The following is a 25,484-nucleotide window of genomic DNA, read 5'->3' on the forward strand; positions in this document are numbered from 1 at the left end:
ATTTGTGCCAGTTCTGTCAGATGTTAGGAGATTGCAGGGTATAAAGTACTTCTGATTCCAGATGAATTCAATGTTTCCTTTCAGCCCATAAGTTACAAACATACAAACTGCAGCACTAGTGAATGTACTATAAGTATTTAGATTCTGAGGTTGTCTTTGAGTAAGTTTATTCATCTCCCGTGACATCTTCTTCCGTACAGAGGAAACACTGGATTATTTAACTGCTTTCTAGGTGGTCTTCAAAGAACATCTCCGTAGTGGTAAACAGTAATACCAGAAGATTCTTTCCAGCCACACCCACTTTGATTTGAGGATATGTTATGATATTGCTTTACTGTTTTTTGTTGTTGTTATTTTGGCATCAGGGAAATTCAGAAAGGTCTCCTATTTGGGGGGCACAACTCTGGAGTTGTGAGCACTTACCCTTGAGGTCTTGGGCAGAGGTGCTAGCTGCCTCTAGCAGCCTGAGGACAAAGCAGCTAATGCTTGCAGTTTCCCAAGCAAAGGCAAACCTGCTGCATCTACTGTGCCACTGCTCTGAATCTCACTGTGGCTGTAGCTTTCTTCATACAGGCCTTCATTGGCATTTTTATTAAACAACAAAGACCAGTAATACATGACCAAGTAGAACATTGCTTGAGCAGAGGGTAAGGATTTTTTGACTTTGGATAATTTTTAAACATAAGTTAAAGGAAGGGACTTAGGGGTGTGACACTCTTCACAAATGCAATCACATTAAGCTCACCTGTTGTCTTCAACAGATCTGTGGAGCCTTAGTTACTGACCTCATTGTCTTTAATGCTTTGATCACCACTTATGTATACATTCTTTTTTTTTTTTTTGGTTTTTCGAGGTAGGGTCTCACTCTGGTCCAGGCTGACCTGGAATTAACTCTGTAGTCTCAGGGTGGCCTTGAATTCACGGCGATCCTCCTACCTCTGCCTCCCGAGTGCTGGGATTAAAGGCATGCGCCACCACGCCCGGCTATGTATACATTCTTGTTCTGAGTCAAGAGTCAAATTAGTCTCTGAGTAAATTAGACAGAGAACATAGATTAGGATCAGTTAGCCTCTCTAAACATCATCTGTCAATATTGGCCAACTGTGCTGTTCAGCCCAAAGATACACCAAGGCAGAGGAAACCTAGTCACATTGTGTTAAGCTGGTAGATTACACAGTTGTGGGATTAACTTTAGGGCAAGTTATAAGTAAAGAAGTTAGCCTCTCACAGCAGTAATCCTTCAAAAAATTAATCTCCATAGTTCATTCCTGTATTTCATTCTTGTAGTTCATTTCCACAGAAAGGCTACTAGAAGTAGATAGATGGTTTCAGGGCACGTGAAGAGCTGACCATGTGTGAAGGAGGCATACCCTTTGGTATGGGGAGAAATCGATTGAGAATGTGGACTTTCGGGTCTGATATGCTTTGAATTGAGCTGTGGCTCCTCCACATCAGTGACTTTAGGTACATTTATTTCCATATTAGAGAAATGGAGGGAGTGCAAGTGTAAATTACAAAAGGATTTTTTCACTAAAATTTCAAACAAATTCTATGAGTTTGAAAAGAAAAACTTTATAGGTGGAGATATAACTCTGTTGTTAGGAGACTTGCCTAGAATGCATCAAGCCCTGGGACCAGCCTGCGGTGCCACACAGTCGGGGTGCGCTGGCACGTACCTATAATCTGCACTCAGATATAGGGCAGGAGGATTAGAGGTCAGAAGTTCAAAGTCACCCTCAACTACATAGGGGGTTTGAGGCCAGCCTGGGATACACATGAATCTTGTTCTAAAAAAAAAAAAGAGAGAGAGAGAGAAAAGATAAACTTTGAATATTTGCGGCAAAATAATTTAAGCATTGCATCACATATCCGGATTTACTCCTTTAATTGATAGATTCGCACTGAGCACCTGACTTGTGTAAGACATGCCCTCCTTTCAGGTGGTTTTGTTCTAATTGGGAAGGGGAGTAAGTAGCTTGTTACATTACATGACAGTAATCCTATAGAGCCAGTTAAGAAGGAAGATAGGATGGTATGGTTGGTTGACTACTTTAGTCAGGAAGATCTTAGTGGAAAAAGTGACCTATAAACAAAGGTTAGAAGGATTGTAAAGGAGCAAGCAGTACAAAGAATCGGGAGAGTTCTAACCTGGTGCCAAGATACTCAGATGAGAATGACCCTTACATGCCTCATGAAGAGCAGGAGGTCAAGCCACTAAAGCAGGAAGTAGGAGGTGCACCCCAATAGGGCTAAATGGCAAGGGACTCATCTATGTCAGGCCTGGGAAACCTCTTTATGGACTTTAAGGACTTTGAGTCTGGTGTTGCGAAGTAACACGTTGAAAAGGAGTACTGTGGGGGAAGTATGGAGGCTAGCTTGTAAGAGGGCAGAGCAGCACACAGGTAGCTGTTGCAGTAATGAGGTGAAAGATAAAAAGACCAGGACCAGAATGATAGCATCGGAAGTAGGGGCAGTAGCCAAATTCTGGGTATATTTCAAAAGGAGGATCAGTGGAGGTGATCAGAAGACAGGGAATGTGAGAGAATGAGAGACAAAAATGGTAACCTAAGGTTTGGGACCTGAGTATTTGGAAGGATGAGAAGACTTCTGCTGTACACTTTAGAAGGACAGTAAGCACTTTTGGAGGGACATGATAAGTGTGATAGCAGAAAGGCTGATAAGGCAATTGTATATGTGAATGGGTGCTGCAGTCAGGTTCATATTGCTGGCAGAAATCACCCAACCAAGAGCATCTTTTGGGAACATAAAGGGTTTATTTTGGCTTACAGACTCAAGGGGAAGCTCCATGATGGCAGGGGAAAGGATGGCATGAGCAGTGGGTTGACATCACCTCCTCACTAACATCAGATGGACAATAGCAATAGAAGAGTGTGCCAAACACTGGCATGGGGAAACTGGCTATAATATCCATAATCCTGTCCCCAACAATACACTGCCTCCAGGAGAAGTTAATTCCTGAATCTCCATCAGCTGGGAACCTAGCACTCAGAACACCTAAGTTTATGGGGGACACCTGAATCAAACCACCACATTCTGCCCCTGGCCCATATAAACTGGTAACTATCCATGATGTAAAATACAATGCATTCCAACTTTAAAAGTCCCCATAGTTTTATCAATCCCAGTGATCTTCAGACGTCATTTAACTGAGCCATAATACCAAAATGTCCCCCCCCCCCGAAACCCATAATGGCACAGAATAAACATTCATACTGCAAAAAAAATCATATTGGGCAAAGAAATATTCAACCAATCCAAGATTTACATCATATTTTGTAACTCCAAGTCCAACAATTCTATTCAGTGATAACTCTCCTAGTCTGATAATTGTAGCTACCTACAAGTTTCTGGAGTTCTATTTCTGCTCCTTCAGCTAGGCTACTCACAGTCCTGGAAAACTTCACCCAAGGCCTGCAGCTCTCCTTAGCAGCCATCTCATGGTCCTGGCATCTCTACTGGGTCTCCCTGCAACCCACAGTTATTCTCACAGCTCCCTTGTGTCTCCATGCAGGCCTCTAGCAAGCCTGCTTCACTTCACACTGCCCATGACCATTTCCAGAACACAAGACCATGTTGCAAATTCAATGACCTTTTCTTCCCTGCATGTCTCATACTTTAACAATACCAGATGGGGGGTGCCAATTTGTTAATCCAGGGGGGAATAAAGCCGACTTTGAAGAACAAGACATTCCTTAAGCATTCAGGCCCCTTCAAAAGAATCTACATTCTTCCTGTTGCCCCAGTGCAGGTCAGCTGGCCCAGTCTCAAAAGTTGTAATCTGTCATATAATTGCAGCTGAACAGGCAGAAGTTTCAGCCCAAAGACTTCATTTCTGTGCCATATTCCTCTGCTCACACCAGTCCTTTGTACACCAAGCAATCCTGCACAAGTTCTCAGGACACAGACATAACAGCAAGCCTCTCACACAAACTGCTTCTAGTCCAGTCCAAGCAAAGCTCTTTCTCACCCTCACAAGCCAAACCTCACAGTCCATAGTTATTACTGCATTTAGGTTTTTCAACTCTGATCAGAATAGTCCATTATCACTGCAAAGTGTCTCTTAGGCCGAGTTTTCAAATCTTTCCACATTCCTCTTGAAAATCAGCTCCAAAAGGCCAAAGCCACATAGTCAGGTGTCTAGCAGTGATCCCCGTCTAGTACCAACTTTACTATTGCAGTCAGGTTCCCAGTCCTAGCAGAAAGCACTCGACTAAGAGCAGCTTGTGGAATAAAAAAAGGTTTATTTTGGCTTATAGACTCAAGGGGAAGCTCCATGCTGACAGGGGAAAATGATGGCATGAGTGGAGGATGGACATCACCTCCTCGCCAGCATCAGGTGAATAACAGTAGCAGGAGAGTGTGCCAAGTACTTGGAAGGGGACACTGGCTATAACGCCCCCAACAAACAACACACTGCCTGCAGGAGGCATTAGTTCCCAAATCTCCATCATCTGGGAACCTGGCATTCAGAACACCTAAGTTTATGGGGGACACCTGAATCAAACCACCACAGTATATACTTCAGAAAGGAGACATGCCCTCAAAAGACAGATTTGTATTTTTGGCATAAAGATATCGAAAGGCATTAAAGTGAACATTGTTATGTGAACATCTTGGCGTGTGGAGTGTGAGATCTGCACACATTGCACTCTAAAACTTTGAAGTATTTACATATAACAGCTTCCAAAAAATTCTGTTAAATACTTGGAAATCATTATATGTTGCTGTACAAAATCCTTAAGTATTTTATTTCTGTTAAACATACTTGGAGGCTGGATGTTACTGTATAAAGTCCTTTCAGATGTTATGTTTGGTCTTGTGTTATGTGTGGTCGATCATAGTTTCTTTTTTTTTTTTTTAGGCAGTTCAGCTGCTAAAGCCAGGTGGGGTGCTGGTTTACAGTACATGCACTATAACTCTGGCAGAAAATGAAGAACAAGTTGCCTGGGCCCTTAAAACCTTCCCTTGTCTTCAGCTTCAACCCCAGGTAAGACTACTTCATTCCCTGTGCAGTGTAGTGATTCTCAGAAGATAAAGTGTGGCTGTGCACATAGGGTCTTATAGATTGTCTTCTGAATCATATTGTGATGATCAAGAAGAGTTCTCTTTAGATTGAGACTAACCATGGAAAATTTGCACATTTTCTTTCCTTCTGTACTTTGCCATTGTGTTAAGGTGACATAGAGCTTGGGTATATTTTTGCTAGATGTTTGCTTGGTAAGATGTGAACATATATCCAGTCACCCCAGATAGGGTGCAGCATACAGATGACAGACCAAAGAACAATTGCACCATAACCAATTTTGTTGAACCAATGAGTTTATTGGGGTTACTTACAGGGCAGGGCAAGGGGCTGTTTATTGGAGCCTGGGTGACCACTCATGGAAGCTGTGTCTTTGGAGCACATTATATGACTTGCAGGCAGCTCAACTGGTCAGAGAGACTCAATCAAAAAGTTGTGTCCTCTTTATATAACCCAAGGAGGGTGTTTGCCACGTTTGTCCCATACTTGTTGACCTCTTGGTCTCCTTAGCCTCTCTCCTCCTCAGCGGGGAGTGTTTCAATTCAGAGACAGTTGCTGCCGGACACTACTCAGTCCCCAGGTGCCTCTACAGTTGGGTTCTGCTCCTGTAGCCCTGGGGAGCAGTCCCATGACCTTTAAGTTTCAGCACTCCCAGACTAGTTGACCTTCTGACTCATCCTCCAGGAGGGAGTATTTCAACTTGGAGAAATTTGCTGTACAATAATGTTTATTGTTATTAGGTTTGTTTTTTAAAGGCCTTCATTTCCTTCTAGTCTTATATTTTTCTAAAAAAATGGAGCATTTTTTTTCTCACATTGTGACTCTGTTTCCCAAATATAACAATATCATATAAAATCCCAAACAGATTATCACAACTGCAGGCTGTGGCATATCAAAGGACCAGTCAAGGGGATATTGATCATTTACATTTTATTTTTTTGAGGTAGGGTCTTGCACTAGCCAAGGTTGATCTGGAATTGGTCTCAGACTGGCCTCAAACTCACAGCCATCCTCCTACCTTAGTCTCCTGAGTGCTGGGAGTTAAGGCGTATGCCATCATGCCTAGCCTTTTAAGTAAGCTTTTTTGTTTTTCATTTACAATTTTTATATATATTACATCATATTTTAAATGCCTTTTGCAGTTTGTTTTAGCTAGCACATCTTACTTTCTGTTACGATTTTTATTAAGCCTAATTCTGTTTTGAGATTTAAATATGTAATGAGTGTCATCCAAAGATAATGAACACCTGTCAATCTGGAAATGATTTCTAGGTTCAAAAAATAAGATTATAAGGTTGGAGAGATGGCTCAGTGTTTAAAGGCACTTGCTTGCAAAGCATGATGGCCCGGGTTCAGTTTTCCACACATGTAAAGCCAGCTGTGCAAAATGGTGCATGCATCTGGAGTTTGTTTGCAGTACCTAGAAGGGCCTGGCACACCTTTCCTACCTTGCCTCTATCTCCCTCTCTTTGCAAATAATCATCAAGCAAGTAAATAAGTCAATGATTATAAATAAAAGGAAAACCTCAGAATTTACATAGAATTTATATAGAAAATAATGGAATGTTTTTCCTTCACTTCCATGGATGATCATATTTTCTTTTTGGTGTTTGGTTTTTCTGAGGTAGGGTCTCATTCTAGCTCAGGCTGACCTGGAATTCACTGTGTAGACTCAGAGTGGCCTTGAACTCACAGTGATCCTCCTACCTCTGCCTCCTGAGTGTTGGGATTAAAGGTGCGCGCCACCACGCCTGGCCATATTTTCTTAACTATGTCTGAAAACCTTTCTTCATTATTATGTAAACACTTGTCTGTGAAATCATGACTTAAGCTAGGATTATGGAGCCTTGTAGTCACGATTTGTAAGAATCACTGAATTCCTTATGGTTTTATATTTCTTTAAGTTGTATAACCTTAATTTATACATATATTTATAGTAGGTGTTCTAGTGCATGTAAAAAGAAAACCTTTTATCATACATTCGTTGATTAAAGAAAAGTATTTTACATGTCACAGGAAGTCCTTCCACTATGAGAAAATAAAAAGGTGCTCACTTGCTTAATGTTGATGCCTTGTTTACTGTGTTCTGACATGTCAGAGCACCATTGTTATTAAAGAACTGAGCACTGTCTATTTTAATGAATTTTTAAAATAATTTATTATTGAGACAGGGAAAGAGAGAGAATAGGCATGCCAGGGCCTCTGCCTCTGCAAACAAACACTAGATGCATGTGCCACTTTTGTGGTTTTGGCTTTATGTGGGCATTAGGGTATTGAACCCTGTCTGTTAGCCTTTGGAAGTAAGCGCCATTGACCATTGAGCCATCTCTGAAGATCCTAGGTGTTTTATATATAAGGAAATGGAATTAGATAAAGCTATTTGCTTAAGGTCACATCTTCAAACCTGCTAGAGCTATAATTTAAATCCATGTTTCTAATCATACAGTTCTGACCTTCAAAATACCATAGATAAACATGTAGGGTATGTAGGACAAAAGTATTCCTTCATCAGGTGGCCATGTATTGCTGCTTCCCCACTCCTGAAAATAGCAGATACATTCAGCAAAAGTTAAAAGTATTTACTCATAGTTCAGTTTCTTGAAAATGTGATATGCACAGTCAAGCTGTCTATTAGCTTAAGTTTTACCAGGCCAGCTTACTAATTATAAGGTCTTCAAGTATATGTATTTATTTTTTCCCAACAGAAACCACACATCGGAGGAGAAGGAATGCTGGGAGCTGGCCTATCACCGGAGCAGTTGAAACAGCTACAGCGGTTTGACCCGTCCGCCGCACCCTTCCAACACACCTGCATTGATTCTCTCAGAGACGCCAGAGGAGAAGACATGGTTTGGTTGGCAAATAAGGATTGCATAGGGTTTTTTATTGCAAAATTTCTGAAATGTAAAAGCACAGAGGGGGTGGTTTCTTGAAATGAAAACAGCAAAGAAGCTGGCCAATAGAAGTATGTGTATGCTGTCCTGAGGAGTTGGGGGATATTCTAGGTTTGTAAATCAGCTTATTCTTTATAACCTGAATAGATGAAAAGGAGCTGTAAATTGGTATCTCGGACATATTTGCACTTGGCAGCTGTATTTTAATTTGTACATACTAGACTTTTGAATGTTAAAATTTGGTGAAACTGAGAACAAAAGAATAAAACTATCAACATTTAATACGACATAAAAAGTTACGTTGTTTCCACATTCTGAAGTTGCTACTTCCTTAAAAACAACTATGTGCTAGTAACTGAGGTAATAGGTTTGTCACCGACTCACTATCTGTGGTAAATTAGCCCTATTAAATGAGGTCTAGATCTCTTCCAAATGATAATATTAAGGGTGAAATAGGTATTTACTGCACAGCTAATGTAGATATAGTAAAGGTAGAAAAGTGACTGAGAAAAGCTTCCATTTTGGCTTCCTTGTATCATCTGTTGGAGCACACTCTGTGCGGATGAAAGGAAAACTGCTTGGCAAGAAAGAAAAAGCTGCTTCTGAGACCCTGGAACTAGCCTGGTGCTTAAAGCTGGGCATTGGCATTGGCCTGCTCTGCTGAACATTAATTAGCATTGTGTAGCATGCAGGTCAAGGCAGAAAAAAAAAAAAAGAGAATTTCTAGTCAAATCTAAACCCAGACAAAAACAACATCCAAACTGCAGAAGCAACCAGACCTCCTCCTGCTATTGTGCTCAGTGTGTCTGCTTTTTTTTTTTTTTTAAATTGTTTATTTTTATTTATTTATTTGAGAGTGACAGACAGAGAAAGAGGCAGATAGAGAGCGGGAGAATGGGCATGCTAGGGCTTCCAGCCACTACAAATGAACTCCAGATGTGTGTGCCCCCTTGTGCATCTGGCTAATGTGGGCCCTGGGGAATCGAGCCTCGAACCGGGGTCCTCAGGCTTCACAGGCAAGTGCTTAACCGCTAAACCATCTCTCCAGCCCAAGTGTCTCTGCCTTTTTTTTTTTTTTTCCCCAAATGAACTATTTAGGTAAGACCTGTTAAAATTTCAGAATGCAATCATAGTTTTTAAAGACTGCCTCATGTGCTAAACACATCAAATTGCGTGGCTTTTATTCTCAGCCTCCTAAATCACTGCCTTGAGTATATGAAATTAACAGTTGGAAACAATTGCCTGGTAGTTTATTTTCCTTGTTGGCTGCTTTTAAGAACTTTTCACAACCACTCACTATATTGCTAATGATGTCTTGGGTCAGGTGATACCAATGGGTGGCCTGTTCATGAAGAAAGCCTTAAACATCCATGAATTTGCTCAGTATCCTTCCAGTACCCAACACGCTCTAGTTTCTGTTTTCTTAGTTTTTTGTTGAGACAAAGTCTTGCTCAAGCTCAGGCTGACCTGGAATTCACTATGTAGTCATAGGCTGGCCTCGAACTCACAGCGATCCTCCTACCCCCTGCCTTCCGAGTGCTGGTACTATAGGCATACACTACCATGCTCAGCCTTTTCTTAAAAAATTATTTTACTTTCTTTCTTTTTTTTAAAGCAAAGTAAAAGTTTACTTGGGAGCTGCCAGGCTGTCTTGTGAGAGAAGAGCGCAGCCTATCTATTTGCAAGCAGAGAAACAGAGCAAAGAGAGACAGAGAGAATGGTGCACCAGGGCTTCCAGCTGCTGCAGAAGAACTCCAGCTACTGCCCATTGTGCATCTAGCCGTATGTGGGTCCTGGGGAACTGAATCACAGTTGTTAGGCTTTGCAGGCAAGCGCCTTAACCACTGAGCCATCTCTCCAGGCTCTCCCTTTTTTTTTGAGGCAGAGTCTTACCCTAACCTAAGCTGACCTGGAACTATGTAGCCCAGGCTAGCCTCAACTCAAGTGCTCCTCCTGTCCCCACTTTATATTCCAGTTTCTTCACTGCGCCCTTGAGCCACACTTGGAAAATGTATCTGGACATAAGACAACCCATCTTTTTCTTTCCTGTCACTACTTCAGAGGAGAAAGTCAATTGTGGAAAATATATATTTTTCAAAGTTCCCAAGATTCAGTCATGTGAGCAACCTTCCCATTCTGACTTGTGTCCAGTCGATGTTACTTGACAAAAAGAGACACCGTTGGCCTCTGCCACTTCTACCTCTGGGGTTCAGCATGCCTCCCCAAATTTTAAATGTACTTTAAGAAACTATATGTTATCGGGCTGGAGGGATGGCTTAGCAATTAAAGCATTTTCCTGCAAAGCCAAAGGATCTTGGTTCAATTCCTCAGTACCCATGTAAGCAAGATGCACAAGGGGGCACATGCATCTGGAGTTTGTTTGCTGTGGCTGGAGGCCCTGGCACACACATTCTTTCTGTGTCTTTCTCTCTATCAAGTAAATAAATAAAATATATTTAAAATATTAAAAACAGCATCAAAAAACTCCATACTGGGGCTGGAGAGATGGCTTAGTGGCTAAGGCACTTGTCTGCAAAGCCAAAGGACCCAAGTTTGATTCCCCAGGGGCCACATAAACCAGATGCACAAGGTGGCACTTGTGTCTGAAGTTCGTTTGCAGTGGCTGGTGGCCTTAGAACACTCTCTCTCAAATAAATAAATGAATAACCAAAAATATATATATTTTTAAAAACTCCATACTGTTTCCTTTCCCTGTGCACATGCTTATGTGATAGCTGGGATGAAAGTGGAAGAAAAGCAAACTTGCGTGGTACAGATTACTACCATCCATGTCAAAATGTAAGCACTACTCTAAAACAAAAGAAAACAGTTGCATATTTAAATCAGTAAGATAAAGAATATTGATAATTTTTTTCCTTTAACACATAAGCAATTTTCAGTGGGTTTCTTTCCATGAAGTTGGTAATAAGACATCTAAAGAACACAAAAATGTAAGAAAAATGCCATTAAGGGACAATCAGGGACATGTCAGATATTTTTGTATCTTTTTCTAAATTTAGTTTTGATATTTATATAGAAAGCAGAAAAGTTTTAAAATTCAATAGTAAATAATTTTACTCTAAAAAAGTCCCTGTGTTGGGTTTTAGTTTATATCACACAATGAAGTACAAATAATTTATAATGTATCTTTGCAGAGATTCAACTGACCCAGAAGCGTCAGTATGACTCTGATTTTAATTCATTGAAGTGTTACACAGACTACTGGCCACTGGGTATAGGGAAAGCATGTATTAAATTTGTCTCTAAGATGGATCTTCATTTTAAAAATGAAGAAACTTCCAACCATGATTGTACTTGTTAAATTAAGGTGGGAAGAAGGTTATTTTGTTGTAGCTCACATGCAGTCTTCTACCGTCTTGAACTTTGTGACAATCAGACATGGTGGGAGATTGCTGGAGAGCGCCCGGTGATAGCCGTGGTCCTCGGCGTGCTCAGCAGTGGCGAGCGCTGCGTCTGTAACCTTCTCCGTCACGAGAGTCACTCCTACAGTGGCGATTAATACTAGCGTAAACAGTGCAGAAGCCAGCTCTTTATTTGTTTTGTATGAAATGACTTAAACCAAGGTTGTTCAACAGTTCAGTGTAGCTGACAGTGAATGTTTGTTTCACAGGAATGCATGGCAGACCATGGTAAAATGTGGCACTGTCCTGAAGTACAGTACGACTGAGACATCCTACATTTAGCAGCACCATTTTTGTAACAGTAACTTAAATGAGTGGTTGAGAAAGAGCATAGGAAATACTAAAAAGATGATGACAAAGAAATATAACACTATTAAGCACATTTCCAGTATTTCTTATTGACTCCAAAAAGCCATCATGATTGTACCACTGCATAGGTTAAGATTAAACCTTTGTTGTGTAAAAACACTATAATTTTACATTCCACAAGGCAGTAAATATCCCATTGCCCTAGGTATTATTTCTCCATTTATGGATCCGCTACACGCTGCTCACACATACGCTTGGTATACACCGTCCATGGCAATACCTTTATGTCAGTTCCCTTAACATAGTTGAGGAACACTTTGCTTTGCACTAACAAGTTCCACAGTAAAGTGAGGAATAAACTTAAAAGTGGGTACAAAACTTAAAAAGATGGATGCTGTTAGCATGATTCTTTGGAAGTAGTTGATGACACTAGCAAGTATGAAAATACCATTTATGCTTCAAGAATCTAAATGTTCCAGAATCATTCATTTGATGAAATAATGTGTAGAAAAGGGCGGATTAGTGATTAACACCTTCCCATGATAAAAATTGTCAAAAAAAGCCGGGTGTGGTGGCGCACGCCTTTAATCCCAGCACTTGGGAGGCAGAGGTAGGAGGATCACTGTGAGTTCAAGGCCACCCTGAGACTCTATAGTGAATTCCAGGTCAGCCTGGGCTAGAGTGAGACCCTACCTCAAAAAAAAAAAAAAAAATTGTCAAAAAAGCAAGTTTAATTTGTTTTCCCAAATTAAAGTGAAAAGTGTGGATTAAAAATTAATATATAGCTGGGAGTGGTGGCACATGCCTTTAATCCCAGCATTTGGGATTAAATTAAATTAAGTTGGGATTAAATTAAATTTGCTAGGAGGATCACCATGAGTTCGAGGCCATCCTGAGACTACAGGTGAATTCTAGGTCAGCCTGCACTAGAATGAGACCCTAACTCGAAAAAACAACAACAAAAAAATTAATATGTAATGATTACTGTTGTATTCTACAAATCAGTTCTAGGTCAGTCTGCACTAGAATGAGACCCTAACTCGAAAAAACAACAACAAAAAAATTAATATGTAATGATTACTGTTTTATTCTACAAATCAGTTCTATAGTATAAAGTTAATAGCTTGATTCTGAATATCATTTTTTATTAGCTGATAAACCCTTGGTAAAATAGGATATGTAACTCCTTTTTTGATTTATTTATTTTGAGGCGGGGTCTCACTCTAATCCAGGCAGAACTGAATTCACTTGGTAGGCCAGGCCGGCCTCAGATTCACAGTGATGCTTCTACCTCAGCTTTCTGAGTGCTGGGATTAAAGGCTTGTGCTATCAAGTCCGATTGTAACTCATTTTTTTAAACTCTTGAGTTTTCTTGGGTCTAGGAAAAATAATTAAATGTAAAGCAGCTTTACTTATAAATGCCTGAGGATATTTGGCAATAATCTGCAATAATTAGGAAGCAAAACAATAAACAGATTTTTATACCTGCTATTGTTTCAGTAATAAATCTGAAGTTAGGCATCACAGATCAACATTTTCCTGTAGTAAGCTTGAAGTGCTAGAGACTTGCACACCTAATACCGTTTTTCTTATCCAGTTAACAGGACACTTAGGAGACATATGGAAGGTTCCAGCCTTAGCATCACATTAAGCTTCTTGCAGCAGTGTAAGCGGAAGCTGGAACTAGTGCTTCTAGGCTTCCTTGAGAGCAGATAGATGTCTCTTGTAGGAAAGTACTTGTAATTTTCTTTTCACTTCAAGTTACCCCATTTTGCCCTGATAACTTCTGAAGAGAGAAACTTTGGTTTATAAGAAGCACTTCTGGGTTCTGACAAAGCAACTATTCAAGTTGGTGGGGAGGGGTGGGGAGGAACAGGAGGTAACTGGGAGATAAGCAACAGGAATAGTAGGCCAGGTTAGAAAATGAAGTGGGAGAAGTTATAAAAATTTATTTTCCTATGAAATAGTTCTACAAGCTGTGTAAACATTTCTTACTAAAACAGATACTCTAACACACCAAGATTGTACATTTCCAGTGAAACACTCACAGTACAAGATACCTATGTTTTCACTTTGTAGGAGTGAAAATAAGGAGCCAGCAGAGGAATGCTTTCCTGGTTACCTTTGGCAGCAAGCTTCCAAACAGTCCCTGATAGCGACGCAGAGCACAGTTAACTCCAAAGCCAGATGGGCAGCAGTCTAGACATTGGCCTTGGGTTTCTCATTAGTCTTCAGCGTTTCACTTCACCTCAGCCCCACACATGCTCACAGACACACACACATACCTGTGCACACAGTGGGTTCTGGCTCGAATACTCCAGTGCAGTGACTATAACAGACACTAGCTGCTAAGAACGTGTTTGTCACAATCAGTGTAGACTGTATGGAATAGAACAATCTCTGGAGTTTGGTTATATTTACCATAATTTATGGTTAAAATTATAAACTTACAAGGATGGTATAACATTCAGAAATCAAACCTCAGGTCTAGCAGTCACACATATTTACAGTGTGTATAGAGACTTTCTGTTAGAATAGGATAGGTGTCTGTCTACACAACGGTATTACAAAGTTCCTGAATGTGGACATTTCTAGTCCCTGTGATTCATAAAGCAAATCTGCTGACTTGGCATTAAGACCCTAAAATAGTGTGATCAAACTGATATATATATATATATTATGTATATATTATATATAATTATAATAAGGTGTTTGCAGAAATAACATTTACAAACTGTCTATACAGTACACAGTACTAGTACATAGAAAATAGATTCTAATTTTATGATCCCCTTTGTGTAAGGCAAGACTGAATCTGTCCCCAAATTTAGTCAGCCAGAGGTACAAGCAAGAAACGTGGTCCATGGATGAATGAATATGTCAGTCGGGTATCTGGGTATTAAAAATCTGGAGAAATAAGAAATTCCACTTTTTAAAATCTGTGCTGTATCTGGCTTGCGGGATACATTAGCTACATTTCTTAAGCCACTTTAATCAGGTGGCAACTACCCACAAGTTTTTTGAAATGTCCAGTAGGAGGGATTACATCTGTACCCGGCCAGTGTAGATAATACCAAAGAAAATAATATATGTTAGTACTCTTGCATGCTATTGCTATTGAAGCAACAGCAACGCAGAACATACAAGACAGATGACATGATTGCAATGTTGACCCCAGAGATTTTTCTTGAGGGTGCTGTTACACGAGACGGGGCGGTGCACAAAGGGTCACGGGCGGATGTAAACATCCCGACTCCACTCCCCAGCCTCATTCCTTTTTTTTGATATTACTTCTCCATCCTTGTCACAGTAGCGATCCTTGGATTTGTGACGGCTTCGTTGCTTGTTGCACTCGTTGTGGTCCTGCTCTCGGTCCATGTCCCTTGGGCGGTGGCGAGGCTCCCTGTGTCTGTGGTCATTGCCTCCGTGGCTCTCGTCTCTGTGGCTGTGGTCACGGTGGGGAGCACAGTGGTCAACATGGTCATGGGAGTACTCTTCCCTGGGCTCCACGTAGGCAGAGTCTCGGCTCTCCTGGGTTTCAGAATCGAACGTCTCTTGTCTGGAGAGGCCTCGACTTGTCCCACCGCGGTGGTTGTGGTGTGGGGCTGAGGAGGAAGGGCGGTGCTGGGATTTTTTGACTGGTTCGAGGCAAGGTTCTTCAGCTTGGGACCCGGAACGGACAGGAGCAGAACGATCAATCCTTTGATTGCCTTGAGAACCCTGGCAGCAAAGGACAAGGGGTATCAACTGAGGTCAGAGAGTGAAGCATTAAGGTGTCAGAAAGCAGGACCATGCACATGTAGTCCTTTCGGAAGTCTCTGGAACGCAGCCTAACTGCGCTTGGTCCCAGAATTCCTCCCGAAAAAAAGCCCAGCGGTGCTGGCTCAGCTTTGCTTTATGTTAATTTATAAGTTCTTAGACCAACTTTACATTTCAATGAATAAATGAAGGTAGGGAATGTCCTCTTACATATTCTCTTGTGGTTCAAGGAAAGATTCAGGTGTCTGAGAGCTTTCCACATCTATGGAAAATAACCTACTCATGCAAAACTAGTCAAGATGTTAAGTTTGGGCTTAAGATAGGAAATGCTAAATGACATATGACATATGGGAGAGGCATGGTTTATTTTCCAAACTTCACAGATTTTATTTTGAAGCAGTGTCCTTAAGTTGCCCAGGCTTTCCTTAAACTTTTCATTCTTCTGCCTCAAACTCCCAAATAGCTGGGATTATAAGCATGGGCCACCACATACTATTATTTATGGCAGGCCTAGGATTTAAAGAGCAAAGACAAAACTTGAGCTAATTAATGATAATAGCCATTAGAAAGTGGTTGTTGTTATGGCTTCTAAGGCAAAAATGGTCAAGGAACATGGCAGCTGTACATGTGGACAGAGGTGGGGCAGGGTTGGACTCCAAGCACCTGCCATTAGAGTGACCATTTGGTTAGTGAGCATCAAAGCTGTGTATGCTAATACTGTGCCCTCTTTCTTACCCAGATTCAGGTTATACAGGGCCTGCTTAAGTGACCAGGTCTCTTGTGGCATGGAGAGAAGGCTGGCAGAGCAAGCAATGCGCTGGCTGGCTGGGCTCAAGGCCTGGGACCTCACCGTGGCTTCTCTGGGAGGACCACACACGCAGCATTCTCCTTACCTGTGAATTCGAGGCAAGGGTGGGGCTCATAGGCAGAGGTGCGGTGGCCAAGGTGCGACTGAGGAGTGGGTTGGGTTGGCTGCTGCTGGGCGGATGGGTGGCCTTCCAGTAGGCCTCCAGGTAGTCAGCCAGGTGTTCACAGGCATCCTCCAGCTGGTTCTCATCCAAAATCACATCAAATGATTCCTGCTGAGGCAAACATTTCCGAGAGCACCCTTATGGCAAGCCAGGACTGAGTTCCCCTTCTCTTCCCTAAACTCCTAAGTAGAGGAGGTACTGGGCCTCTGAATCTGCTCTTGCTGATACACAGGGCTCCCAGTTCTCTTAGCTGACTTAGCCTGTGTTCACCACCTCAGCTCTTCATTAATTAGGTCCAAAGTGAATAGCTGTCAAAATGGTTGGTAAGGGTCGGTTGGTATAGGGAAATTATTTATTGGTAGTGTTCAGGGAAACAGTCTGAACAGCTGAAGATGCCTGTCTTTGTTACAGGGCTTCAAAAAGCCCATGTCAGAAGTCAGTGAGGAAAAAGTGCAGCTGTGGTAGTTTGACTAGATGGCCTCCAATATTATTCAGTGTTTTATTATTTTTATTTTTATTATTGATTTATTATTTTTTGTTTATTTTTATTTATTTATTTGAGAGTAACAGACAGAGAGACAGAGAGGCAGAGATTGAGAATGGGTGTGCCAGGGCCTCCAGCCACTGCAAATGAACTCCAGATGCATGCACCCCCTTGTACATCTGGCTACCTTGGGTCCTGGGGAACCGAGCCTCAAACAAGGGTCCTTAGGCTTCACAGGCAAGCGCTTAACCACTAAGCCATCTCTCCAGTCCTGATTTATTATTTCATTATTATGTAGTTTTTTTTATTAATAGTAGTATTTTACTTGTAGTTTGCATCTGCAGCCACCTGGCTGGAGGCAGTGTCACTGGGTGGATCTTAAGGTGTGGTGGTGGGTTTGAGATTCCAATCTAAAGATACACAAAGTGTGCCTAGCTGGAGTTCCTGAAGTGTGCTGCGCTGAGTGCCTTTTGGCTTTTAGGCTTATGGCCTCTCCTTCTCTGCCTGGTCTTTTTAAGAGGGGCCAGCTTCCTCTGCCATTATGGAACTTCCCCTGGATCTGTGAGCTTCAATAAATCCTTTCTTCCATAACTGCCTGGTCTGGAAGTTCATCTCAGTGAACCTGCGGCTGTCTGCTACAGCAGCTGATGCTCCAGATTTAACAGTTCATTAGGGGAAAATGCCTTCCTTTTCAAGATGTTAAAAAGTATTTATCAAAAGCTTCAGCATACTTTAAAGCAATCACTCAAATCAAAATGGATATAAGTATAGCTTTGTAGCCTCTGAAGTAGCTATGTTTGTAAAGCCTGGATTAGTACTAGGAATGAATCCTGAATGTCGGGGTAACTTACAGGTTAAAATTCATTTTGATATGGTCTCAAGACAATTTCTCAGATACTTGATAAGAGTAGGCAATCCGCTTCCTGTGATTAGAGGTGCCAAGACCCCAACCCCAAGTCGTGCCATCTTACAATTCAGCTCTTTAGAACTATGGTCCTGTTGAGGGTGGCACAGACGCATGCAGGATTCTGAAAGTGTGGTCATTACCTGGCCTGCTTATGCTCAGAACACACGGTCATGTAACTGCAGGCTGGTGGTTTTCTTCTTTGGAGTGAACACATTTTAAGTGAGGAGAAATCTCTTTCCTTGAGGCATTTAGTTGTTGTTTCTTAAAATAAAATGCCAGGTGTGACCCTTCATCTGGATCCACGGTATGGAGGACTTACCGGAGGACACTGAGCTAGTTTATCAGCTGCTACCATCTGGACATTGAGGTGTTTAGCTTGTGACTTCCCTCGAGATTTTATTAACCTCTGTAACACCTGCAAAAGATGGAGGAGTATAGGCACTCAGGTAAGCTGCAAGACATTATGACTGACTCTTTCAGGAATGGGCTTTTTATAAACACTTGTTCATAGTTGACTGAGATACAGAGCAACACACAAGATTGTCTACAAAATTACCAGGTTCACATAAATCTCTTGCTAGCTTTGAACCAGAGCAAAGAGCTTATTCTGAGCCTCTTTTTCTAGCCTAAGAGTCTCAAAACTTTCTGCCTCATGATCTCCCAAAGGGCTATTGTTTCTAATACCAGAAAGTTTAACAGTATTAATCCACTTAAAATTAATAAATCTGGGGCTGGAGAGATTCCTCAGTGGTGTTAAGGTGCTTGCCTACAGAGCCTACTGACCTGGATTTGATTCCCTAGTACCCATGTAAAGCCAGATGCACAAAGTGGTGCATGCATCTGGAGTTTGCTTGCAACTGGAGGCCCTAGTGCACCCATTCTCTGTTTGTCTGTCTTCTGTCTCACTCTGCTTACAAATAAATAAAAATATTTTTTTAAATATTAATAAATCTAAGCAGGGTATGGTGGTGTATGCCTTTAATCCCAGCACTTGGGAGGCAGAGATAGGAGGATCACTATGAGTTTGAGGCCAGCCTGGAACTACAGAGTGAGTTCTAGCTTGGGCTAGAGGGAGAACCTACCTCAAACAAACAAAATACAAAAAATTAATCAGTTATATGTATGTGTGCATATGGAAGCCAAAAGCTAATGTCAGATATTTTCCTTAGTCATTCTCCACCTTATTTATTTATTTATATTTATTTTTTTGTTGTTTTTTTCAAGGTACGGTCTCACTCTAGCCCAGGCTGACCTGGCACTCACTCCATAGCCTCAAGGCTGGCCTCAAACTCAGAGCAGTCTTCTTACCTTTCCCTCCCAAGTGCTGGAATCTTTTAAAGGCATGCTCCACTATGCCTGGCTCCACCTTATTTCTCAAATTGGGTCTCACTGAGCCTGAAGCTTACTACTTCTGCTAGGCTAGCTGTCCAGCAAATCCCAGGAATCTGGCCGAACCTCCCAGCCCAGGAATTAGAGGTGACCACCACTACTCGCGGCTTCTACGTGGCTTCTGGGGAACTAAACTCAGGAGTTCATGCCTGTCTGGCAAGCACTTTACTGACTAAATCATCTCCCCCCACAAATCGCTTCCTTTTTTTTGATTTTCTGACGTAGGGTCTCACTCTAGCTCAAGCAGATCTGGAATTCACTGTGTAGTCTCAGGGTGGCTTCAAAGTCATGGTGATCCTCCCACCTCTGCCTCCTGAGTGCTGGGATTAAAGGCAGGTGCCATCATGCCTGGCACTTTTACAAATCTATACATGATTTCATTGAAGAAAACTGAAGTCTCTGCTATTTTATCTACTACGTACTGTTAAAGAGCCAACCTGACTCCATTTTAACAACAAAAGCCATGACTAGGTTAAGTTTCTGTCTGAGGTGGGGCTACAAACTGCTCCCTGGTTACTGTGCCCAAGATTGTGTATTCATAATGTTCGGGAAAGTAGTTTAACTATAACAGCTGGTCAGCTTCTGTCACCACGCTTACTTGCCTTCTATAAAACTCTGCCCCCTAACCTATGGTTTTTGTGATTTTACCCTATAAAAGGAGCCTGAGAAAGTAACTTGGGGCTGCTTTCCAGAACCCTGCCTTAGGGGGACAGCCACTGGACCGGCTGTATTGTACACAATTAAAAACTTGCTTCAACTTGGTCATAATTTGTGGTCAGTGGTCTTTATTCTTGCGAATTCTGGGGTAACATAATGGAGACCCCAACCCAAATTCAAAAGCTGGACCCTTCTCTCTGAACCTCCAGGACTGAAGCATTGCTCCCAGGGGGTGTGCACCTTGAAGATGTTCCAAGGCCCTGGGACCCGCTTTCTGCTCCATGGACAGCCGAGGTGAATGGCCGCACAAAAGTGAACCCAGCAAGCGCTGGTGTGGGGAGGCCTCAATTGGAGAGTCATAGCTTTTTTGCCATGACACTTGGTCTGGGTTGAAATCTCACTTGGGGCAGAGAGGTGTCTGACAAGACACATGCACATTCCTCTCCAGGGCAATTTCAAGTCATTTCACTGCCCACCTGGTTCAGGACAACGCAGAGCCTGCATTTTCTACTTGGTCCTGGTTCTAGGCAAGAGCGAAATGTCACTTTGTCTACTTGTTTCTGGTTTTGGGGCCCATATATCATTCAATTGTTGTCTTTTGTCTGTCTTTCCTTTGTTCTTTTGTGTCTTGTCCTGTTTAGTATTCGTTTTGTCCTTTTGTGCTTAACATTTTTATTTATTTATTTATTTTTTGGTTTTTCGAGGCAGGGTCTCACTCTGGCTCAGGCTGACCTGGAGTTCACTATGGAGTCTCAGGGTGGCCTCGAACTCACGGCAATCCTCCTACCTCTGCCTCCCGAGTGCTGGGATTAAAGGCGTGCACCACCACGCCCAGCTTTAACATTTTTAGATCCTCCTAGGAATTGCATATCAAGTCAGTTTGTCCTTGGGTAATCTGGACACCCAGACCATCCCAGGTAATTTGAAAATTGGAAATTTAAAAAGTTGGAATTGAGACTAATCAAATTTTGGTTTGGAAAGTCCTGAATATGAAATCTGAAATTATACTTAAAGTAATTCAAGATTTGATTTTGGTCTCCAGAGTTATAAATAAAAATAAAAATTTAAAAAATTAAATTAAAATTTAAAATGAGACCACATAGCTTTGGAATGAAAAAATAAATAGATGAATGTGTGAGGAGAAAATGTGTCTGAAGTCTATATGAAAAGTACACTTAAAATGAATGTGTGTGTGCCAGGCATGATGGTGCACGCCTTTTATCAGGAGGCAGAGGCAGGAGGATCACCATGAGTTCGAGGCCACCCTGAGACTACATAGTGAATTCCAGGCAGCCTGGGCTAGAGTGAGACCCTACCTCGAAAAAACAAACAATACAAAAAAAAAAGAATGTGTTATATATGAGCATATGTGTGGCTGGCTCACAGCCCTAAGTCTGAAGAATAAGGTTTTGCCTTGGTGTCTGTTCTGGAGAACCAACATAGTGGGAAATTCATTGTGGGGGATAGCCTCCACCAAGCCCACTGTCCTAGACTGCATGGCTAACTTTTACTGTTGAGTGTCCCCCAAAAGGAATATTGAAAATAATTAAAATCATAGACAGGAAAAAAAATGCAAGGTTCTCCTTCGTAAAAAGCTATAAAACGACAGGATCATAAAGCTGCCTTGTAGCCCTGAGGACAGTTCAAATTATCCCTGAAATTTTAGGGAAAAAAAGGGTGGGGGGAGGGAGGAAATGATGCTATCCCGCTGTGTTCCCCAGGGATAAAAAGTAGATAAAAAATAGTTGAGTTCTGGGTCAATCCCAGACAGATGCTAAAACCTGGGAAAACTGTCTTGCTGTCACATGCTGTGGCTGGGCAGTTCTCCATAACAAAGATAAAGTAGGGGACTACACATAAACAAGCACCTGCAATGTGTCACCTGGTGCTTTCCCCTCAAGGGCTTAATCTACAGATGGCCAGGTGGCCCTGGGAATAGAGGAGGAGCCTAACGCACAAGGCTCACTGTTGGACAGAAAGACAAGACCAGAGCTCTCTGGAGTTGACGCTGTCCCCAGGAGAATCCCGGATGGCTCTCAGCTTCCCTGCCTTGCAGAGCCAGCGGACTGCAGGCGTAGGGAATCTCAGAATCCTGGCCCCAACGTCATGATGGCTAAGTCCCAAATTGCCACAAATAGATGGCATAGACTTCTTGTAAAATAGACTTCTTGTAAAAAATTTACAACTGTTTTTAAGTTTATTTTATCTCTCAGTGCTTCTATGAGACTACTAACAGACAACAACTTCAAGATTAAAATTTAAAAGTAATAATGAGTTTTTCAAAAATTTTTCTAAAATTTCTAATAATGTTCAAATCTGCTTTCATATTTTTTAAAAATATGAAATATGATACTACATTAAAACTCAACTAGTTACCAAGAGGAAAACTTAATATAGTAGAATAAGAAAAGTCCCATTGGTCTCTGTTGAAATTTAAGTGGATCTTTCACCATGCATTATTTGCATTATACTCCCTTCACCATGTTTCTACATACTTCACTATATAAACATGATATTTGGTTGAGCATGGTGGCTCATGACTGTAATCCCAGAACTTCGGCGGCTGAGGTGAGAGAATCACTGAGAGGCCAGACTGGGCTAAAGTGAGATTTTGCCTCACTTCGCCCCGCCCCCCCCCCCAAAAGAAAAGACATTAGTTCTCTCTGAAGTGACAAACTCATTTTTCTCAAGAACAAAACAAAATAAAACAAAAACTACTAAGTTGTGAGTCTGAATAAGCCTAACCCATGCTTGATGTCGAGTTACTTCGTGGGAGCTTGCGATGCCGCCAGCTGCGCATCCTGAGGCTGCTGCGCTGCGCACTTGTCCCGCCGCCCAGCGCGTCTCAGGGCTGCGCCGAGCGAGGGCCGTGCCGCCGCATCAGGACCTTCTTAGGAACCCTGGCTCTTTAGGCGTTTTTAACTACAAGTATGATGGTGCTTAATACAGTAACTTGGTATATTTTCTTCCATACTCTGTTTTTTTTAACTTTATTTTATTTATTTGAGAGAGAAAGAGGTAGATAGAAAAAGAGAATGGGTGCGCCAGGGCCTTCAGTCTCTGCAAACAAACTCCAGACGCATGTGGCACCTTGTGCATCTTGGCATATGTGGGTCCTCGGGAATCAAACCTGGGTCTGGCTTCAAAGGCAAGTGCCTTAATTGCTAAGCCATCTCTCTAGCCCCATACTCTTATTTTTACCCAACATTGTTTTTGTACCATTTGTGCATGTGTCAAGAGTGATGTAAGGAATGCGTTAGTATCATGAAAGGAATAGTTTTCCCAGCACAGACCCTCTGAAGTTTTCTCCGTGATTATGACGGACTGTGAGTCACCGGGATGAGTCGTAAAAGGAGCCGCCAAGCTTCACTTCCACCAGTCTGAACGTTTCTGGACTGACCCGCACTCCCGAGTGTCAAGCACACTTCAGTGGTGTCAGCACAGAGCAAACAGGAGCGCTTTACCTTGGGAGACGAGATCTTCACGTACACCGTGATAGGGGCCAAGGAGGTTTTACTGAGCTGAGCGGGGTGGTTAATAGTATCTGCATCGAGGACTACCAACTGCAGGGTTCTTGCCAGCTCAAAGATCCTTTCAATTTCACTCTGAACTTCCGCTGGAAAAGGTTAAGCAGAGTCCAGTTATTTAAAGTTCATGTTTCTAGACTACATTGAGATGGACTAGAACATTCCTTCAATAGGAATGTCAGCAAGTCAGCTATTAGTTCAATGATCACAGACTATACCACTGATAGAAGGTGTCCGTTGGAAAGGGCTCTTTCTTCACACCTTCACTTCAAGAACTGCACTCTCGAGCAGCTCTCCTTTCACTTTGAGCCTGTGTGTGTCACCCACTATTGTCATTTTGAGATGTTTCATTACCAAGCTAAAGTACACTGTGAAAGGGGAGAGACAAGGGCACCTATCAGAATTTTCTTCTAAAAACACACTTCTCATATTTTTCATCACTGGAGGAAAGTTCTTGTAAAATTTCTTGTTTTAAAAGAGCTTTCTGCTAATGACAGCACTATGGAAATCCAAGTTATGAAACTTTTAGAAAAATATTACCAAGCACCTAAAAATATAAATGAACTCCAAAAAAGAAAAAAGAAACATTGAATTTAAGGTTTTTTTTTGTTTGGTTTTGTTTTTTGAGGTAGGGTCTCATTCTAGCCCAGGCTGACCTGGAATTCACTATGTACTCTCAGGGTGACCTCGAACTCATGACAACCCTCTGACCTCTGCTTCCTGACTGTTGGGATTAAAGGTGTGTGCCACCACACCTGACTTGAATTTTTAGATTTTTATAATATATCCGGAAACTACCATAGTAGGCAGCATGGAACTAGCATGCATATTTGTGTTGCTGTGGTTACCACTGTGGCCAGTTCAGGACTCCTTCAGGCCAGCCAACTGGGGCCTGTGAATGACCTCAATTTCTTTTATTAATCTGTACTCATGGAAGAAAATTCCAAAAAAGACAAGCTACTTATTACTTGCTTCACTATAATGTTGAGAGTTCTTTTACTGATTAGGTATCTTTGAGAAATCAGGACCTAATTACTTGAGATACTAACATATATGGTCACATACCACCCGTGATACAATCCTGCTAAGAGAAATTTGATCAAGCGTTTGAGTTTACCAATCTGTAAGAAATGGAGGGAACAGAGCTGCATAAAGGACACTGATGTAATACCGTCAGCAAAGCTGAACTATCAGTACCTTTCGGAAGTATGAAGTAGCCTAGTTTTATCAAGCAAAAAACTATAAGAAAAAAAAATCTTCTGAAAAGTGGGAGGCTTAAGATGCCTATGAACTATAACATAGATTTTATTTGTATCCTTTATAGCTTATAAGTTTATGATGCATAAATGAGTAAATTTGGTAAAACATGTCTGAGATTTGCTTACGAATGTTATGTGGGTGGGGGGAGAGGACTATAAATAAAACAAGACTGCCTGAATATAAAGAGACTTTAGCCGTGCATCTCCCTGAGGCGAGTGTGCCTAGCAGCGTAAGTTACATATGTACACGAGTCCTTGTTTTCGCACGTGGTTTCCCCAGAGGGGTCTTCTTGGTGTACAAGCACGCCTTGATTCTCAGCGTACTCTCTATTCCCTGGCTGGATGCTGTGCCAGAACTCCTAGACCACTGGCCAGCTGTTAGGTGGGAGAGGAATCTGAGCTTTTATAAAATGTCATTGCTGACACATAAGCTTTGTTATTTATAATGGGTTTTATTATTTATGTCAGAATTGAGTATGCATAAAACTTCTATGTTAAAAGCCTTCCAAAGAAGGTATATATTTAACATATAAATGGGGAAAGAATTAACTGATTTTAAACATTTTGCACTACTCTTAGAGGCTTTCCTATATAAAGGCAGAAAGCCTGGGCTGGGAGGACTGCTCAGGGCCTGAAATGGCAAGAGTCTAATTCTCTAGTACTTAATGCAACAGTCCTGTAAACAACTGGCCACAGCCGTACACACCTGTGGCCCAGTCCTGTGGGGAGTAGAGAGCTAAGAATCACTGGGCTCACTGGGCAGCCAGTCTGCCCTTCAAATACCCGTCTCGAGGAAACAAGCTGGCGAGCCGTAGAGATTCTTCTTCGGCGTCCACGTGGTGCACGTGGGGTGTGCACATCA

The 25,484-nt window shown here is 41.8% G+C and overlaps 2 protein-coding genes across 8 annotated transcripts in view; one reads left to right on the forward strand and one right to left on the reverse strand.

Annotated features, from left to right (window-relative positions):
- Nsun6 (NOP2/Sun RNA methyltransferase 6) overlaps nt 1-8,225 on the forward strand; it is an 85,488-nt gene extending 77,263 nt beyond the window's left edge. For 4 of the 5 annotated variants that reach the window (XM_045134955.1, XM_045134956.1, XM_045134957.1 and 1 more), the window contains 2 exons: nt 4,883-5,008; nt 7,750-8,225. In XM_045134955.1, coding sequence (XP_044990890.1) covers nt 4,883-5,008; nt 7,750-7,977 — 354 coding nt within the window. In that variant the 3' untranslated portion in view covers nt 7,978-8,225. Of the gene's footprint in view, nt 1-4,882; nt 5,009-7,749 lie in introns of those variants that run through there. The other variant, XR_006633667.1, reaches the window with a different exon arrangement.
- Nucleotides 8,226-12,613: 4,388 nt separating this feature from the next.
- Cacnb2 (calcium voltage-gated channel auxiliary subunit beta 2) overlaps nt 12,614-25,484 on the reverse strand; it is a 350,607-nt gene continuing 337,736 nt past the window's right edge. For 2 of the 3 annotated variants that reach the window (XM_045134924.1, XM_004668405.2), the window contains 4 exons: nt 23,301-23,452; nt 18,110-18,205; nt 16,322-16,507; nt 12,614-15,389 (listed from right to left, as the gene is read on the reverse strand). In XM_045134924.1, coding sequence (XP_044990859.1) covers nt 14,898-15,389; nt 16,322-16,507; nt 18,110-18,205; nt 23,301-23,452 — 926 coding nt within the window. In that variant the 3' untranslated portion in view covers nt 12,614-14,897. Of the gene's footprint in view, nt 15,390-16,321; nt 16,511-18,109; nt 18,206-23,300; nt 23,453-25,484 lie in introns of all 3 variants that reach the window. The other variant, XM_004668404.2, reaches the window with a different exon arrangement.

Source organism: Jaculus jaculus, chromosome 15, assembly GCF_020740685.1.
Source record: "Jaculus jaculus isolate mJacJac1 chromosome 15, mJacJac1.mat.Y.cur, whole genome shotgun sequence".
In the NCBI taxonomy this organism is placed as follows: Eukaryota; Metazoa; Chordata; class Mammalia; order Rodentia; family Dipodidae; genus Jaculus; species Jaculus jaculus.